The sequence below is a fragment of the Macaca thibetana genome, chromosome 14 (assembly GCF_024542745.1).
Source record: "Macaca thibetana thibetana isolate TM-01 chromosome 14, ASM2454274v1, whole genome shotgun sequence".
Taxonomy (NCBI): domain Eukaryota; kingdom Metazoa; phylum Chordata; class Mammalia; order Primates; family Cercopithecidae; genus Macaca; species Macaca thibetana.
This window is the reverse complement of record NC_065591.1, coordinates 6,920,371-6,937,197: the sequence shown is the minus strand read 5'-3', so window position 1 is coordinate 6,937,197 and position 16,827 is coordinate 6,920,371. Positions and strand designations below refer to the sequence as shown.

Here is a 16,827-nt window from a genome sequence, read left to right as displayed (position 1 = left end):
CCACCGCGCCCGGCCGAATAATTTCAAATATATGTAAAAGCAGATGCAGCTCCCGTCCCCACTTGACTTGAAGCAAATTCCAGATGTGATCTCATCTGTATAGCAATGGGTATCCCTAGAGGATAAGGATTTCAGGGCTCTTTCTGAAGGCCGGGTTTGTAGGGCAGCATGAGTGCCATGTCCTGCCTCTGGGCCCTCTCCCTGCTCTGCATGGTCGGTACCACCTGCCAGGTTTGAGCAATCACTGCAACCAGCCCCTTCCTGCCACCTTATCTGGGCCTCGTCCACCGTGTGCTAGGCCTGCGCATATCCATGCGTGTGCATGTGTGACCCCCGCCTCAGGTCCTCTGCGAGCAAAGCCCTGGGCAGGGCCAAGCATTGGGGGTAATGCTCCGCCCCGTTCACAGGGTCTTGGGGGAGGCTGTTCTGCCCTTCCCTCCTGCGCTGGCTGAAGTGACGCTGGGCATTGGTCGTGGCCACAGGGTCATCCTGCGCAGCTACCATGAGGAGGAGGCAGGTGAGGGAGCTGGACGTGACCTGGGACAGAGCAGAGCGGCAGGTGGGAGAGGGGTGGGGCCCAGGTTCCTCCTATTCTTCCCCAACAGACAGCACTGCCAAAGCCATGGTGACTGAGATGTGCCTTGGAGAGGAGGATTTCCAGCAGCTGCAGGCCCAGGAAGGGGTGGCCATCACTTTCTGCCTCAAGGAATTCCGGGTGAGGTTCCCCCCACGCACTTGCCGGTCCTGTCCTGCCTGCCCAGCTCAGCCCAACCTGGGGCCTCACCCGCTACCTCTTTCCTCTCAGGGGCTCCTGAGCTTTGCAGAGTCAGCAAACTTGAATCTTAGCATTCATTTTGATGCTCCAGGCAGGTAATTCCCAGCCTTGGGACAGGGAAGGGCTCTGGGATGCCAGGAGCTGAATGGGATGACCTAGCTTGGGACCCCCATCCCCTGCCCAGGCCTGCCATCTTCACCATCAAGGACTCTTTGCTGGATGGCCACTTTGTCTTGGCCACACTCTCAGACACCGACTCGCACTCCCAGGACCTGGGCTCCCCAGAGCGTCACCAGCCAGTGCCTCAGCTCCAGGCTCACAGGTGAGGGCACCTCCCCCAACTCCTCCTCTCCCCATGTCTGTGCACTCCAGCCTGAGACTGCAATTCCTAGCTTCTGCACCTCCCTGCAATGTGTTCTCTCCCGCTTCCCTCCTGTTCCTCCTCTCTCTCCATCAGGCCCCAGTCCCTACCCCTACAGTGCTCACAGCTGCCAGCCCTGCAGACTCAGCCTTCTTGGTCAGCTGTACTCAGAGACTCCTCCCACCCAGGGAAGCATCCCCAAGGCCCTGTCGGCTTCCTTCTCTGGCTGAGGCCTCCCCTCTGAGCCTCCTCCCAGGCCAAGGAGGGAAAGGGCTGCTGGGAGGCAGAAGCTGCCTGGGCTGGGGGAAGCAGGTGGCTGGAAGAGCAGGTGGGCTGGGGAGGATGGCCCAGTGCACTTTCAGCACAGGAAGCTGGGGCTGGCCCCCAGCCCAGCCTGTCCCCGGCCTCCTGTGCTCTCCAGCTCCTGTCCCCTGGGAAGGCGGGGGCTTGGGCCCCATGTGGCCCAGTTCACAGGGCTTGCTGTTCCTCTCCCCTAGCTGAGCTAAAGCAGCCGCCAGGATGCCTTCCTCAGGCCCCTACCTGAATTCTGATCAGACATTCCTGGCCCACCCCTTCCAGGAAGCCACCACTTAACCCCTGCATCCTCTCCTCTCCAGCCAAATCAGGAAGTCATAAAACCAAGAGATCTTCAGTGGTCAGGGGGCCCCGGAGCTCCCTTGGAGCCCTCTACGGTGGGGCCCTGCCTCTGCTCCCCATTTCCTCCCTGATACTCCGATTCTGCCTGCAGCATACCCCACCCAGACGACTTTGCCAATGACGACATTGACTCTTACATGATCGCCATGGAAACCACTATAGGCAATGAGGGCTCGCGGGTGCTGCCCTCCATTTCCCTTTCACCTGGCCCCCAGCACCCCGAGAGCCCTGGTCTCCACTCCGAGGAAGATGAGGCTGAGCCCAGTACAGTGCCTGGGACTCCCCCGCCCAAGAAGGTAGGGACTGGAGGTGGAGGCAGGGGCAGGAGGTGGGGAAGGCAGCAGCCTCCAGAACTCACTTGTTCTCTTTGCAGTTCCGCTCACTGTTCTTCGGCTCCATCCTGGCCCCTGTACGCTCCCCCCAGGGCCCCAGCCCTGTGCTGGCTGAAGACAGTGAGGGCGAAGGCTGAACCAAGAACCTGAAGCCTGTACCCAGAGGCCTTGGACTAGATGAAACCCCAGCCAGTAGAAGAGCTGGGTCTCAGCCCTGGGGATCAGAAAGGTGGGCTTGCTGGAGCTGAGCTGTTTCACTGCCTCTCGCAGGCCCCAGCTGGCTGTCACTGTAAAGCTGTCCCGCAGCAGTCAGGCCTGGGCCCTGTTATCTCCCCACAACCCCCAGCCAATCATGACTTTCCAGACCTGGCCCTGAACTACTGACGTTCCTACCTCTTATTTCCCATTGAGTCTCAGGCTATACTCCAGCTGGCCAAGGCTGGAAACCTGTCTCCCTCAGGCTCACCTTCCTAAGGAAAACATCACAGCAGGTGCTGCTGGCCCCTGATGATCCAGCTTCTCTGCCAATCATGACCTGACCTGTTCCTTCCTGAAGTCCTGGGCATGCATCTGGGACGCCCGTGGAGCTGACAGTTTTTCTTGCTTTCCTGATACTCTTTGGTGCCGACCTGGAATTCTAAGAACCTCGGACCTGCGTGTGTGGCTAGGGTTGCCCTTGCTGGGGCCTGGTGCCCAGCCTCCCAAGTAGCTCTGCGCAGAAGAGCTGCCAGGCAGCGTCTTAGACGCGAGACGGAGGCCATGGCGAGAATCCAGCTTTGACCTTTATTCAAGAGACCAGATGGGTTACCCCAGGATCCGGCTGCCAGCCCTGAGGCCAAGCACGGCTGGAGACCCACGACCTGGTCTGCCGTTGCCCTGAGCTGCAGCCTCAGCCCCAGGATCCTGCTCACAGCCACCGCTGATGCAGGCAGGAAGCAGCCCTGGGGGATTGGACGCTGCTATTGATTCATTAAAAAAAAAAAAAAAAAAAAAAAGAAAAATACACCAAGGCTCCATGTTCCCCGTGACAGGTGGGCCTGAGGGGCCGGGGTGACCCCCCCCAGCATGGCAGCATGATTTCTGTACAATCCATCCATCATCTGGGGCACAGGCGCGGGGCGCAGGGGCTATTTCTTGGCTTTGGCGGAATTGCGGGGTGGGGTGATGGGCCGGCCTCCAGGGTTCAGGCCACTGAACTGCCCGTACTTCCCCTTGTTCTTGTCGGCGGGCTTGAGGATCTAAAAGAGACAGGGTTGGTCAGGCTCATGGGGCTGAGCCACGGGGCCTAGTAGCTCCTTTCTTCCCCACACTCACCTGGAAGGAGCACATGAGGGTCTCGTCCACGCTCATCATGGCGCCAGCATTGTCAAACTCGCCACAGTAGTTGGGAGCTGAGAAAAGTGTCACCAGCTGCCGCTTGGCAAAGAACTCATAGCCATCTTCTACCACCTGGGTGAGGATCGGAGCAGTCAGTCCCAAGTGCAGGCAAGGCCCTCCCCTTCCCCCGCCACAGACGGGAGCCACCAGCCCACCTGGTGTGCTCGGCAGATGAGGTCCAAGTCGTGCTTGTGGAGGAACTTGGCCACCACCTCAGCTCCAAAGGTAAAAGAGACGCCACGGTCGTTCTCGCCCCAGCCCTGCACGTCCTTGTCAGGGTCAGACCACAGCAGGTCACACAGCAGGCCCTGGTCAGGCACGTCTGTGGGCCGCATGATCCGCCGAATCTGCTCCATGGACTGCAGGTCCGGGGAGAGGCCTGGAGGGCCAGAAGGAAGGTCACTTCCTCAAACAAGGACATCCTTCCTCCAGGAAGCCTTGGCCAGTGAGCCTCACCTTTTCCACCACCCTCCTGGTCCCTCCACTGGTCTCCTGGGTGCCTAGGCAGGCAGAAGCCATCCCCTTCCCCTCAGCTTTTTCAAGTTCCCAAACAGGCACAAAGGCGCCCCTGCCCTCCGGAGCACAGAGCTCCTGGGAGAAAGGAGACAAGCCCGCCCCATGTAGGATGCACATCAAGGAAGTGAGTGCAGCCCAGCACAGGGGGGTATGGGAGACACTTCCTGAAAGGAGTGACTTCCCAGATGACAACTAAGGAGAGCTCACCTCCGTGGCAGCAAAAGATCTTTTCGTCCACTATGGCCGCAATGGGCAGGCAGTTGAAGCAGTCAGTGAACGTTTTCCACAGTTTGATGTTGTAGCGTCTCTTGCCTGCCCAGAGGGAGGTAGCTGTGAGGGGTCTGCCTGCTCCACCCTTAGCCGGGGTCTCTGGGCTATTCAGCCGCAGATGGGAGAGAGTCAGGCACCAATGCAAACCACCCCCACCCCTGCCGCCTCTCAGCCTTCCAGGAGTAATTCTAGTTACTTTTTATTTTAATTTGTAATTTAAACAAACAGGATCTGGGCAGGGCATGGTGGCTCACACCTGTAATCCCAGCACTTTGGGAGGCTGAAGCAGGCAGATCACCTGAGGTCAGAAGTTCAAGACCAGCCTGACCAACATGGAGAAACCCTGTCTCTACTAAAATACAAAAAAATTAGCCAGGCGTGGTGTCGCATGCCTGTAATCCCAGCTACTCGGGAGGCTGAGGCAGGAGAATCGCTTGAACCCGGGAGATGGAGGTTGTGGTGAACTGAGATCACACCACTGCACTCCAGCCTGGGCAACAAGAGCGAAACTCCGTCTCAAAAAAGTAAAGAAACAGGGTCTTGCTCAGTCACCCAGGCTGGAGTGCAGTGGCAAGATCATAGCTCACTGTAACTTGGAGCTTCTGAGTCCAAGTGATCTTCCCGCCTCAGCCTCCCACCAGAAGTAATTCTAAAGCACCCGAGTCCACTGGAAACAGTTCCAATCTGGACCAGCCTCAGGGTTGGCACTCCTTGCACGCCCCGGCCCACGAGCCGGGCCAAGTACAGGTCTGGTTTATCTCAGCTTCTGGACAGCAGAGCTCATCTGCAAACATCCTAAATGCTTAGTAGCAAATGTAGAGGGAACGTCACCAGGCAGGGCCCTGGGGGAAAGCACTAGAATACGGACAGTCCTTCAGTCAGCAACCATTCCCCAGACCCCATGCCAGGAGGGGCAGGGCAGGCACAAGAACGGACCTGGGCCCTGCCTTCGTGGAGTGCACAGTCTAGCAAGTGTCTGTCAGATATCAGGCCAATGTGAAGGTCCCACTGAATGACAAGGAGTGTGGTTCAGGACCCGGGCAGCCCCAGACGCTCAGACCACTCACACTCATCGTAGAAACCGTAGATGCGGTTGATGCTGGCGCACTCGTGGTTCCCACGGAGCAGGAAGAAGTTCTCGGGGTACTTGATCTTATAGGCCAGCAGCAGGCAGATGGTCTCCAAGGACTGCTTGCCCCTGTCCACATAGTCCCCCAGAAAGAGGTAGTTGCTCTCCGGAGGGAAACCGCCATACTCAAATAGTCGCAGAAGGTCATAGTACTGGCCGTGTATATCACCTGTGACCCAGGGAATCGGGTAAGCTAGATGCAGGGTCTAGACCTGAACCCAGGACCAGGACTGGGCTCAAGGGAGGAGGACTCCAGGAACTCTGTGGGGGCCAGTGCCACTTTCAGGAAAGCAAGGGGACCTGGGTCGGGGGGCTCACCGCAGATCTTGAGGGGTGCCTCCAGCTCCAGAAGAATGGGCTGGCTCAGGAAAATCTCCCGGGATTTCAGGCACAGGCCGCGGATCTCGTTCTCTGTCAGCTGTACATTCTTGCCAGGCCGCGAGCCCTGCACTGGGGGCGCAATGGGGTGTCAAGACCCGGGACCCTGACAGGAGGAGGGTGGGCGACACGGGTGGCCCCATGGATACCTCCGGGGGCGCCTAGGCCTCCTCGGCCGCTCCTTGCCCGCAGGCAGCTGTTGCTGCTGAGCCTCCCGGGACCTCGGCCTCAAGCCTCCCAAGGGAAGCCCCCAACTACCCTCAGCGCCTCGGGAGGCGACTGTCGTGCGCAGGGGGCTGCCACCCAAACACCTCACAGCGCAGGACCCCTTCCTGGACCGGGCTTCCCGGGTTTCTCCCTCGCCTCAAGAACCCAGGCAACCCGTGCGCCCCCGGCCCGGGAGAGGGGGCTGCTCCGCGCGTCGGAGCGGGCCCAGGACCTCTCAGGCGCGTCCGCGGGGGGGCGGCTGCGGCCACCGAACCTCGCGGCCCGTCCCCGCCCAGTCTAAGCTGGCCCCGGGGGCCCGCCCGCGCGCCACTTCCGGGCCCGGCAGGGGGCCCGGGAGCGGCGGACGCAGGCCTCCCCCGCCGCGACCAACCTTCTAGCAGGCGCCCGATGATCGAGTCAAGGTTGAGCTTCTCGCTATCGGACATGGCGGCGCGGCCGCTCCAGCCCAGCAGCTCCGGGCCCGCTCCTGCCTCCCGCCCTCCGGCAGCCTCCTTCCGGCCTGGCTCTCCTTCCGCCCGCCCCAGTCCGCCCCCGGCCCGCGGCCCCGCCTCCGGGCCTCCCGGGCCCGCCCCGCCCGGTCCCCCGCGCTCTAGCGCCCCCGCTGGACGTGAAGCGCCGCGGCCCGGGGGGCGGGGCCTTGGCGGCGGGCTGGGGGCGGGGTCTGTCGGGGGCGCGTCCAACTAGTTACGCCCCAGAGGAGGCGCCCAGCCCGGTTCAGAGGATGTGGGGCCGGAAGAACTGTGGAAGTTGTTTTTCTCTTTCAAAAGCAGAACAGCGGTTCCCACCCCTGCCCTGGGTGGAGGGTGTTGTGAACATGTTAATAACCGGCTGCTAGGCACTGAGGGTTAACTGCTCGAAGTGCAGGAAAGGAAACTGAGGCTCAAGAGATATGAACAGACTGGTGCAAGACCTGGACCTCGCATTCACGTACGACCCCCTTTTTCGTGGGTCTCCGTGGCCCCCAGGCGGCTGACCACACTCAAAGACAGCTACGGCTGAACTTCCAGCGCACGTTGGTCCTTGGGGCATGATAAATTAATATTTTATTACAAGTCCCATAATTAGCTTTTATTTTTTTTTTTTTTTTTTGAGACAGAGTTTTGCTCTGTCGCCCAAGCTGGAGTGCAGTGGCGCGACTTTGGCTCACTGCAACATTCGCTTCCCAGGTTCAAGGGGTTCTCCTGCCTCAGCCTCTGGAGTAGCTGGGATTGCAGGCGCGCGCCACTGCGCCTGGGTTTTGTGTGTTTAGCAGAGGTGGGGTTTCGCCATATTGGCCAGGCTGGTCTTGAACTCCTAACCTCAAGTGATCCACTGGCCTCGACCTCCCAAAGTCCTGGGGGGGTTACAGGCGTGAGCCAACAAGCCTGGCCCCATAATTAGCTTTTGAGTAGCACAGTAATATTGCAGGGTGTGCACGTAAAAAGAATTACTATATGAGCAGACATGGCTGGGTGCAGTGGCTCACGCCTGTAATCCCAGCGCTTTGGGAGGCTGAGGTGGGAGGATCGTTTGAGGTCAGGAGTTCAAGACCAGCCTGGCCAACATGGTGAAACCCCATCTCTCTAAAAATACAAAAAGTTAGCTGGGCATGATGGCAGCCGCCTGTAATCTCAGCTATTGGGGAGGCTGAGGCAGGAGAATCACTTGAACCTGGGAGGCGGAGGTTGCAGTGGGCCAAGGCCCATTGCACCCCCTAGCCGAGGTGACAGTGTGAGACTCTGTCTCAAAGGAGCAGACGATAAATTAACCTTAATTCTTGTTGGAACCCTGAGTTGGGTGCTTTACATGCCAGTAACCTCAGAACTGGAGGTGGGCCTGCTGTGGCGGCTTAGGCCTGTAATTCCAGCACTTTGGGAGGCTGAGGTGGGATGGTCTCTTGCGTCCAGCCTGGGCAACACGGCGAAACCTCATCTCAACAAAAAAATACAAAAATTAGCTGGGCATGGTGGTGCACGCCTGCAGTCCCAGCTACTAGGGAGGCTGAGGCAGGAGGATCTCTTGAGACCAGGAGGTGGGGGTTGCAGTGAGCCCAGATCCTGCCATTACACTCCAGCCTGGGTGACAGAGCATGACCCTCAAGAAACAAACACAAAGGCCAGGCGCGGTGGTTCATGCCTGTAATCCCAGCACTTTGGGAGGCAGAGGTGGGTAGATCACCTGAGGTCAGGAGTTTGAGACCAGCCTGGCCAATGTGGCAAAACCCTGTCTCTACTAAAAATACAAAAATTAGCCGGGCATGGTAGTGCATGTCTGTAGTTCCAGCTACTTGGAAGACTGAGGCAGGAGAATCACTTGAATCTGGGAGGTGGAGGTTGCAGTGAGCTGAGACCGTGCCACTGCACTCTAGCCTGGGCAACAGAGCAAGACTCTGTCTCAAAAGAAACAAACAAAAGAATTGGAGGTGGCCTGGCCTCTGTGTCTAAGAGGCCTGGGCCCTCCACACCCAGCACAGGAACTCAAGCCTTCAGTCACTGGGGCCATGGGGAGGGTGGGAGGAGCCCACAGCTCAGGGGCACTGGGGCAGGCAGGAAGAGCCTCAGAGAGGAAGGGGTGACACCCCCCACCCTTGGGAGGGGCCCCCAGCGGTTGCTGAAGCTGTGTGAGGAGGAGGAGGAAGTGAGAGGAGGAGGTGAGGTGCTGCAGGAGGTGAGCTGGGCTGGTGGAGACAGAGGCTGGGCCTGGGGCTGGGTCTCCGGACAGAGGCCTGGCTTTTCTGTCAGGGCAGGGCCTAGCCCCCGCCCCCATAAAAGAGGAGACATAGTTGGCTTGGTGAGATACCCTGAAACCTCCCCACTCTCACCCCGCAGCCAGGCCCCAGGCTGGCCGGGAGTGGCCCCTCACACTGGTTCTCCCCACTTTCTCTGCCTGTGGCATTGAAGGCCCCGGGCACCATGGCCCAGGCCCTGGGGGAGGACCTGGTGCAGCCTCCCGAGCTGCAGGATGACTCCAGCTCTTTGGGGTCCGACTCAGAGCTCAGTGGGCCTGGCCCATATCGCCAGGCCGACCGCTATGGATTCATTGGGGGCAGCTCGGCAGAGCCAGGGTAAGGGGGCAGGGTGAGGGATGGTGGGATGCTGGGACAGAGGACGGGGGCTGAGGGCTGAATTCTGGAGGGAGGCCGGGAGGGTCTGGTGGTAGGGATTGGGAGGGGGACTCAGCCAGTAGCACCCGTCCGCAGGCGCCAGGTGGAACACTAAGGTGGGAAGGGTCGGGGAGGCCTCTGTACATCTCTTACCCCCAGCCTCCGAGGGTTCGCACCCACCACTGGGGCAGAACATCCTTCCCCTTTGAACCTCTGGCTCAGATCCCAGATCCGAATCACAGACCCATACCTCCTCCTTCCCCCTTTCCCCAAGCTACAGACAGAAACACAAGTCCAGATACAGACAGAAACTTGCCCCAGGTCACACAGGAGATCAGACACAGACCCAGATTCAAACTCGGGACTCCGGGCTTCCAGTCCAGGGCTCTCTCCAGCCAGCTTCCCCTATGAATTGTGTCCCTGTCCTGGGTGACAGCCAATCAGCACCTCCCCCAACACACACCCACTCACCCCTTCAATCTCCTGCTTCTGCCCACATTGGGGCCACATCCTTTCCTGTCCCCATGACAAGCATTGGTGGCTCCTGGGTCACAGGTCACCCGACAGGGCTCCCAGAGATCCCTAGGGCCAGGAGCTGGGTTCACCTGGGTAGCCTGGAGGGTGGCAGTGTGGGCCCTGGGTAACAGCTGCCCAGCGCCTGGATACCTGTGCCATGCCTTCCCAGGCCGGGCCACCCGCCTGCAGACCTCATCCGCCAGCGGGAGATGAAGTGGGTGGAGATGACCTTGCACTGGGAGAAAACCATGTCCCGGCGGTACAAGAAGGTGAGGGGCAGGGCAGGGGCACTACTGGCCCCCAGCAGTACAAGAAGGTGAGGGGCAGGGCAGGGGCCCCGTTGGCCTCTGTGGCTCATTCCTGTCTGCCTTGGCCCACATCTTGGCAAAATGTACTCACCCTGTGTCCCAGCACCTCCTGCCTTTGCTCCCTGCCACCCAAAGTGGGCCTCTGCCTGCTGATGAGCTGTGCCTGGGGCCTGCCAGTGGGAGCTATGGAGGCTGCCTAGTGGAGCCCTTGGCCTTGCCCACAGGTAAAGATGCAGTGCCGGAAAGGCATCCCGTCTGCCCTGCGTGCCCGGTGCTGGCCCCTGTTGTGCGGGGCCCATGTGTGCCAGAAGAACAGCCCTGGCACCTATCAGGTGAGGGAGTGGGCAGGGGCCCCAACTCCCCTACCCAGAGCCCCTCACCACACCAAACCCTCACACCCACCTTCCTGGCTACCCACAGGAGCTGGCAGAGGCCCCTGGAGACCCACAGTGGATGGAGACCATTGGCAGGGACCTGCACCGCCAGTTCCCCCTGCACGAGATGTTTGTGTCACCTCAGGGCCACGGGTACGAGGCCGGTGATACCCAGGGACCCCCAGCCCCACAAGCCCTGGGTGCTCCAGCCCACTTTCCCCAGCCCAGCTGTACAGTCTTGCATCTCAGGGGACCCAGCAAGGCCCAGGGAGGCTGAGACCTGGGCAGAGACCCCCAGAGGGTGGAGAAGGGGGTGCCTGCAGGACTGGCCCCTTATGGGGTCTTCCGGCACAGGCAGCAAGGGCTCCTGCAGGTGCTCAAGGCCTACACCCTGTATCGACCGGAGCAGGGCTACTGCCAGGCCCAGGGGCCTGTGGCTGCTGTGCTGCTCATGCACCTGCCCCCGGAGGTGAGTGACCTTGACCCCGCTCTGGGAACCCTAGTGACCTAGGCCCAGGGAACCCCACCCCCAGGAACTGCGGCCTCAGAAACCTGCGATCATTGATTCCTGGACCCCGTCCTAGTGACCCAGGGCCTCATGACTGCCAGCCTCACAGACCTTCAAGCCTAATGACCTTGACTCCAGGAACCTGGGACCCTTGATCCCAACCTTGACCCCAGTCATCTAGGAATCTGGATATTATCACCTTGACCTCATGACTCCTGATTCTGAACTTGGGGACTGTGACCCCAACCCCAATGACCCCAGAAACCCAGGACTTGAACTTTGGGACACTCCCAATCCTTGGCCAGTGAACCCCAACCCTGTGACCTTCAAATCTAACACCATGAGCCCTGTGATTTCCAACACCCTAAACCCCTCAGCAGGCCCTGTCTTGGGCAGAGGGGGGTGCTTTTGGGAAGGGCTCCCAGGAACTGAGCAGGTTAGGAGTGGCCCTGAGTCCAGGCTCCTGTGGTGCCCAGGCCCTCCCCTTCACTCCTTTCCCCTGTCCTGACTTCCCCTCTGCGGTCCCTTCCTTGGTGGGCACTTACAGGCCTGTGCCCTGCCCCTTCCCCAGGAGGCCTTCTGGTGCCTGGTGCAGATCTGTGAGGTCTACCTCCCTGGCTACTACGGGCCCCACATGGTGAGGGGCTGGCATGGGGAATGGAGGAGGGAGGGGCAGGGGCCCGGTGAGTGGGTGGGGGTCTGGGGACTGAGGGAGGTTGAGCCTGAGCTCTGGGGGTGGCGGTGCTGGCCTGCTGACGGACGTGGCCACAGGAGGCTGTGCGGCTGGATGCCGAGGTGTTCATGGCCCTGCTGCGGCGGCTGCTCCCGCACGTACACAAGCACCTGCAGCAGGTGGGCGTCGGGCCCCTGCTCTACCTGCCCGAGTGGTTCCTGTGCCTCTTCGCCCGCTCCCTGCCCTTCCCCACAGTGCTGCGTGTCTGGGATGCCTTCCTCAGTGAGGGTGAGTGGGGCAGCCAGTGGCTGGGGCAGGAGCCTTGGGGTATGGGTGGGTAGGTAGCTCACCAGCCCCGGGGTTCCCTTTTTGAGCCTCAAATCACAGGACTGGGTGTACCAAAGGTGATGGCCTGGTGCCTGGTGGTACATCACCTATCACCCATCACCCAGGCACCGCCTGGTGCAGAGCTGGGCCAGAGAGGCTTCCAGGGGAGGCAGATGGGGCAGGAGCTGGGTGATCACAGCACATGGAGGCCTGAGTGTCTCAGGGACAGTAGGAGGCGTTTCTCCCCGGAGCCCGCAGGCACCTGCTGCGTGCTCACTGGCTCCGGACGTGGATCTGCAGCTGGGAATCAAGTGATCGAGACCTTCATTCTGGCGGGGGTGGGGATGGGTGGCGACAGTAACCAAATTCACACAAGATATTTATAGATTGTCAGAAGTGCCATGAAGAAAATAAAACTAGGGATGTGACAGAGTGTCAGGGGAGCGCAGGGGCGATGGGTGCATTTAAGCTCCTTCTGGCTGCTCTGTGCAGGAGGAGGACTCCCAGGGGTGCCTGTGGAGGCCTGGGGCCAGAGAGGCCACTGTCCCCAGGGGCCAGGCTACAGTCCATGAAGGAGGGAGGGCTTGGAGCCATGAAGCCAGAGAAGTGGAGGCTGGGGGCCAGGCCAAGAACAGGAAGGGAGTCGGAGCAGGGCCAAGCTGGACTCCCTGTGTCTTTGGGACTCCGCCTTGATACTGCCATCAGTAACCCACCTGCATTCTGTTCTATATGTGAGATCTGGAGGTTGCACCTTAAAACGTGGTAGAAATCAATCAGCATGCATACTGAATGCCTGTCATGTGCTCGGCCGGCTTCCTGCCCTCCGCACAGTGGAGGACCATTGGCTGGCTTAGAGTTCTGGTCACAGGTGTCCAAGTCGCTATCCATGCGGTCACCTCCCAACCAGCCTCAGACCTCGAGAGCAGGGCTGGGCAGAGCTGGGCAGGGCCTGACCTGCCCGCCTGACAGCAAACACTACACAGGCTCCCTTTATCAGAAGGACGATAGCATGAGTAGTGATTGTTTCTTGACAGTCACCATCATCACTCAACCTTGCCGGTCCCCTGGTGTCTCTTCTCAGATCAGAGGCTGCCAGGAAAGGATTCTGAGGCTCCAGGACTAGCCCAAGCTTGCATTGTGGGGAGTGCACCAAGTGCTATGCTCCTAGCTTAGGGGACAGCAGTTCTGCCTAGGATCTTTCTAGAATCAGAGGATCACAGATCCAAGCTGGAAAGGCCCTTAAAGGGCTCCACCTGACATTTCCTCATGGAGATGAGCAAGCTGAGGCCCAGGGAGGGCTTGGTGTGAAGGCATCAGTAGCCCCGGGCTCCTGGCAGGAAGCTGGTGGCTTGGAGGGGTGGAGCCTTGGGGTGTGGGCAGGGAGCTAGCTCACCAGCTCCGGGGTTCCCTTTTGGAGCCTCGAGTCATAGGACCAGGTGTGCTGAAGGTGATAGTCCTGTGCCTGGTGGCACATCACCTGTCACCCGAATGCCGCCTGGGGTAGGAGCTGGGTGATCATAGCACATAGAGGCCTGACCGGCTCAGGGAGGGTAGGAGGTGCTCCTCCCTGGAGCCCACAGGCACTTGCTGGCTCCAGATGTGGATGGCATCTGAGCATCAAGCGATTGAGACCTTCATTCTGGCGGGGGTGGGGATGGGAGGTGACAGTAACCAAATTCACAAGATACTAACTCTTCCCCAAAGCATCTGTGGCTCTTGAGGCTGACTTGACCAGTGCAGTGGGCTGTGTCGCCCAAAATGCAACTCTACCCTCTGTCATTGTACCTGAACTAGGGGGGGCAGAGCTGCAGGAGAGTGGCAGGCACATGGCTGAGGGCAGGTTTGGGTGCAGAACTGTGGAGGGGCAGGGCCGGCCTCCCAGTGAGTGAGCCTCCGGCCTGCAGGTGCCAAGGTACTGTTCCGTGTGGGGCTGACATTGGTGCGCCTGGCGCTGGGCACTGCAGAGCAACGAGGGGCCTGCCCTGGCCTCCTGGAGACACTCGGAGCCCTTCGAGCCATCCCCCCCACGCAGCTGCAGGAGGAGGCCTTCATGTCACAGGTGGGTGCCCCCGCCTCTCCTCGGACTTGCCCAGCCCCTGCTGCATGGGGGAAACTGAGTCCCAGAGCAGGAACCCAAAGCGAGAACGGGGACTTAGTTCCTGTCCCCTGAGCTTCAGAGAACACGAAAACCCGAGGCTTCCAGTGGCTTTCTGTGGCTCCCCAGCGAGGCTGTCTGTCAGCCCCTCAGTCCTCAGCCACTTCCTGGGCTGGGGACCTCAGTTTCCTGTTCCTGCCTTGAGGCCGGGCAAACGCAGTACCAACTGCTCCCCACAGGTGCACAACGTGGTGCTGTCAGAGCGGGACCTGCAGCGGGAGATCAAGGCCCAGCTGGCCCAGCTGCCCGATTCTGCGCCGGGGCCCCCGCCCCGGCCACAGGTCCGCCTCGCTGGGGCCCAAGCCATCTTCGAGGCCCAGCAGCTGGCAGGGGCACGACGAGGCGCCAAGCCTGAGGTGCCCCGGATTGTGGTGCAGCCCCCAGAGGAGCCCAGACCACCACGGCGGAAACCCCAGACCCGCGGCAAGACTTTCCATGGGCTCCTGACTCGGGCCCGGGGCCCCCCCATTGAGGGGCCTCCCAGGCCCCAACGAGGCTCCACCTCCTTCCTGGACACCCGCTTCTGAGAGGACCATGGACTCAGTGTTCCCCAGTCTCAATTGCCTGATGGCTGATGCCAGCCCTGCAAATGGGCACCGCACTTTACTCTTGGGACTCGGCTTCCTTCCAGGCAAGGACCAGGCGGTGGGGGAGGAGGAGGTCCTCCGTGGTACATACTGGGTCAGGGACTAGCATGGAGGAGGGTCACAAGAGTGGGGCACCTGAGGACTCATGGAACCGTCCTGGTGCCCAGGCCCTCACAAGTACCAAAGCCGGCACCATAGGAGTCAGGGAAGGGGTTGGCTGGGTGAAGGGACCCCAGAGGGCTCCAGGAATAAAATCTTTTTGAACTTGGATCTTCGGATCTTCAGATCTTCAGAGCCTTGGATGGCGCTGGATCAAATGCCCTCCTCCCAACCCCAGACAGCCAGCCCCTTCCCCTCCTCCCTCACCTGCCCTTCCCAGCCCTGGCCTCTCCTGGTCCTGCCCTGGGGACACACTGAGGCTGCCCACTGGCAGCTGGGGAAGGTGTTTACATAAGTAAGAGCCAATTGAAAGTTACCCTGCCCTAGCGTCTGGGGACAGGAGTGGCTTTTGCACCTGCAGGAGGAGGGCGCCCCAGTGGATGGTGAGTCCAGGAGTTCTACCCCCTTTTCTGCCCTCCTTCCCCTCCCTCCAGGGTGGTTCAGAACTCGCTGGGATGGGGGACTCTAACCCAAGTCCTCCCCGCACCCATGGTCCTGGTCACATCTGTCAAAGGGACCCAGGCAAGAACAAAGGCCTAGTGTGCCGCGGACAAAGGAGAAAGGTCCCGCCAGGCCTCGCCCCTCCCTGATCCCTGTGTCTGCCCCCTCGGGACCGCCACCATGGAAACCCCCTCCCACACTCACTAATAGCCCCTGTGGGTGCCTAGGACTTGAGCCATCGCCAGGGCAACAGGGCTGGTTCCGACACAGGCGTGTGTCCCGCAGTGCCCGTTCCCAAGTGCCCGCCTCTCAATGGGGAACACGGCAGGACTCCACATGGATGGGAGGCATCTGCAGGCTCGGGCTCCACAGGTGGTCATTGGGTGGGGTGTCAGTGGAGTCACCTGTCGGACTCTGGGTTTGGAATGTTCTTGCGACAGGGCCACAGGCTGCATCTATGTGGCAAGTGCCAGGTCCTGGGTCCTGGGCAGACCTGTCCTACTCCCAAGGAGCCTATCCCCTGGAATAGGGAATCATGGTAGCCCAGACCCTTATCTGTCATTTATCTGGGGGAAACTGAGGCTCAGGAGAAGCAGGAACTTGCAGAAAGCCTTACTATCCATGGCAGACCCAAGGTTTACCCCTGCCCCGACCACTGGCAGCTCCCCGCCAGGCAGCCCCCTGGGAGTGCTGTCTCCTTCTCCTTCCCCACCCCACCCCCAATCCCGCACCAGCCTGTGTGTGTGGAGGAGGCAACAGTCGGACTCCTGTGCGTTAGAGAGCGCTCCAGAGCCTCCTCCACCCACTCCTCCTCACCCCGCTGGGGTGCCTGCAACTTAGTAATAGCCTCCTTACCTGTAGTTTACAAAACCCTTTCCCAGACACCCCCTGCCAGACCCTCTCTCTGCAGGTGGCCCCCGATATCCCTGTTAGAGACACAGAGGCTCAGTGAGGACAAGGACCTCACCCAGGCCCACAGTGAAAGGCAGAGCCGGCTGGAATGCAGAGGCAAGGCTCTGTGCTGTGTAGACTATGCCTTAGCCTTAGACGAGGAGTGTCTTGGAATCTCAGGCACTGTAGCAGGCAGGGTGGCCGGGGTCAGGGGGCACTTGTCCCTGAAGTCTACTTGGGAGCTCCCCACCCTCCACAGTTCAGCTCTTCGCCTGGGAGAATAGGGGAGCAAGGTGCAGCAGCCTCAGCCTTGGGCCGAGGGTCTGTCATGAGCCTGCGGGGGCACGATGGCAGTGGTTCACCCTGGACACAGACCCTAGGAGCAGGTGGTCTCCGGCAGGGCCCCTCTAGCTGGGGCTCAGTCACTGCCTTTCCTACGCAGAAGACTGTTTTCTGGGCAGCCCTTCTGTAGGTTTCCTTATCAGCCATCTGCATGGGAGCCCTAGCTCATGGGTCGGACAGAAGAGGACCAGTGCTCTCCCGGCGTGAACCCTCGCACCCATGCGTTCTCACAGGCTCTCCTCCGCAGGGCTGTGCCGGCCCCCACAGCACCTTTTTGACAGCTAAGGAGAGATGTGTCTCCTCCAGGCAACATGCAGCCTCACCAGAGTGCACGGTGTAGCAGAGTGGGGCATGACCTCTCACCCAGGTGCCTCTGTGCAGGGAGCAGCCAACACAAACATGCTCAGAGAACCTAGAAAGTCCCTACAGATCTGCCTGGAA

The 16,827-nt window shown here is 60.4% G+C and overlaps 3 protein-coding genes across 10 annotated transcripts in view; 2 read left to right on the top strand and 1 right to left on the bottom strand.

Moving 5' to 3' along the window:
- Positions 1 to 2,891, top strand: part of RAD9A (RAD9 checkpoint clamp component A) — a 79,023-nt gene extending 76,132 nt beyond the window's left edge. For 3 of the 7 annotated variants that reach the window (XM_050756735.1, XM_050756736.1, XM_050756739.1), the window contains 5 exons: positions 408 to 517; positions 606 to 870; positions 960 to 1,097; positions 1,885 to 2,089; positions 2,167 to 2,891. In XM_050756735.1, the coding sequence (XP_050612692.1) occupies positions 408 to 517; positions 606 to 870; positions 960 to 1,097; positions 1,885 to 2,089; positions 2,167 to 2,262 (814 nt within the window). In that variant the 3' untranslated portion in view covers positions 2,263 to 2,891. The other 4 variants (XM_050756738.1, XM_050756737.1, XM_050756741.1 and 1 more) reach the window with 4 other exon arrangements.
- PPP1CA (protein phosphatase 1 catalytic subunit alpha) lies at positions 2,890 to 6,544 on the bottom strand. Its single transcript, XM_050756753.1, has 7 exons — positions 6,394 to 6,544; positions 5,736 to 5,867; positions 5,356 to 5,586; positions 4,226 to 4,330; positions 3,658 to 3,881; positions 3,440 to 3,574; positions 2,890 to 3,363 (listed from the first exon to the last, which is right to left on the bottom strand). The coding sequence occupies exons 1-7, from the start codon at positions 6,446 to 6,448 to the stop codon at positions 3,253 to 3,255; spliced, it is 993 nt and encodes a 330-aa protein (XP_050612710.1). The 5' UTR covers positions 6,449 to 6,544; the 3' UTR covers positions 2,890 to 3,252.
- A 2,065-nt stretch (positions 6,545 to 8,609) lies between these two features.
- TBC1D10C (TBC1 domain family member 10C) lies at positions 8,610 to 14,818 on the top strand. Of its 2 annotated transcripts, XM_050756730.1 has the most exons (10): positions 8,610 to 8,652; positions 8,903 to 9,066; positions 9,791 to 9,890; positions 10,154 to 10,261; positions 10,350 to 10,456; positions 10,658 to 10,772; positions 11,383 to 11,448; positions 11,583 to 11,772; positions 13,716 to 13,870; positions 14,146 to 14,818. In XM_050756730.1, exons 2-10 carry the CDS (start codon positions 8,915 to 8,917, stop codon positions 14,491 to 14,493), a joined length of 1,341 nt encoding a protein of 446 aa, XP_050612687.1. In that variant the 5' UTR covers positions 8,610 to 8,652; positions 8,903 to 8,914; the 3' UTR covers positions 14,494 to 14,818. The 2 variants fall into 2 exon arrangements, with proteins under 2 accessions (XP_050612687.1, XP_050612688.1); XM_050756731.1 differs by lacking the exons at positions 8,610 to 8,652; positions 8,903 to 9,066 and having other exon boundaries at positions 9,078 to 9,890; positions 10,662 to 10,772.
- The last annotated feature ends 2,009 nt before the right edge of the window (positions 14,819 to 16,827 follow it).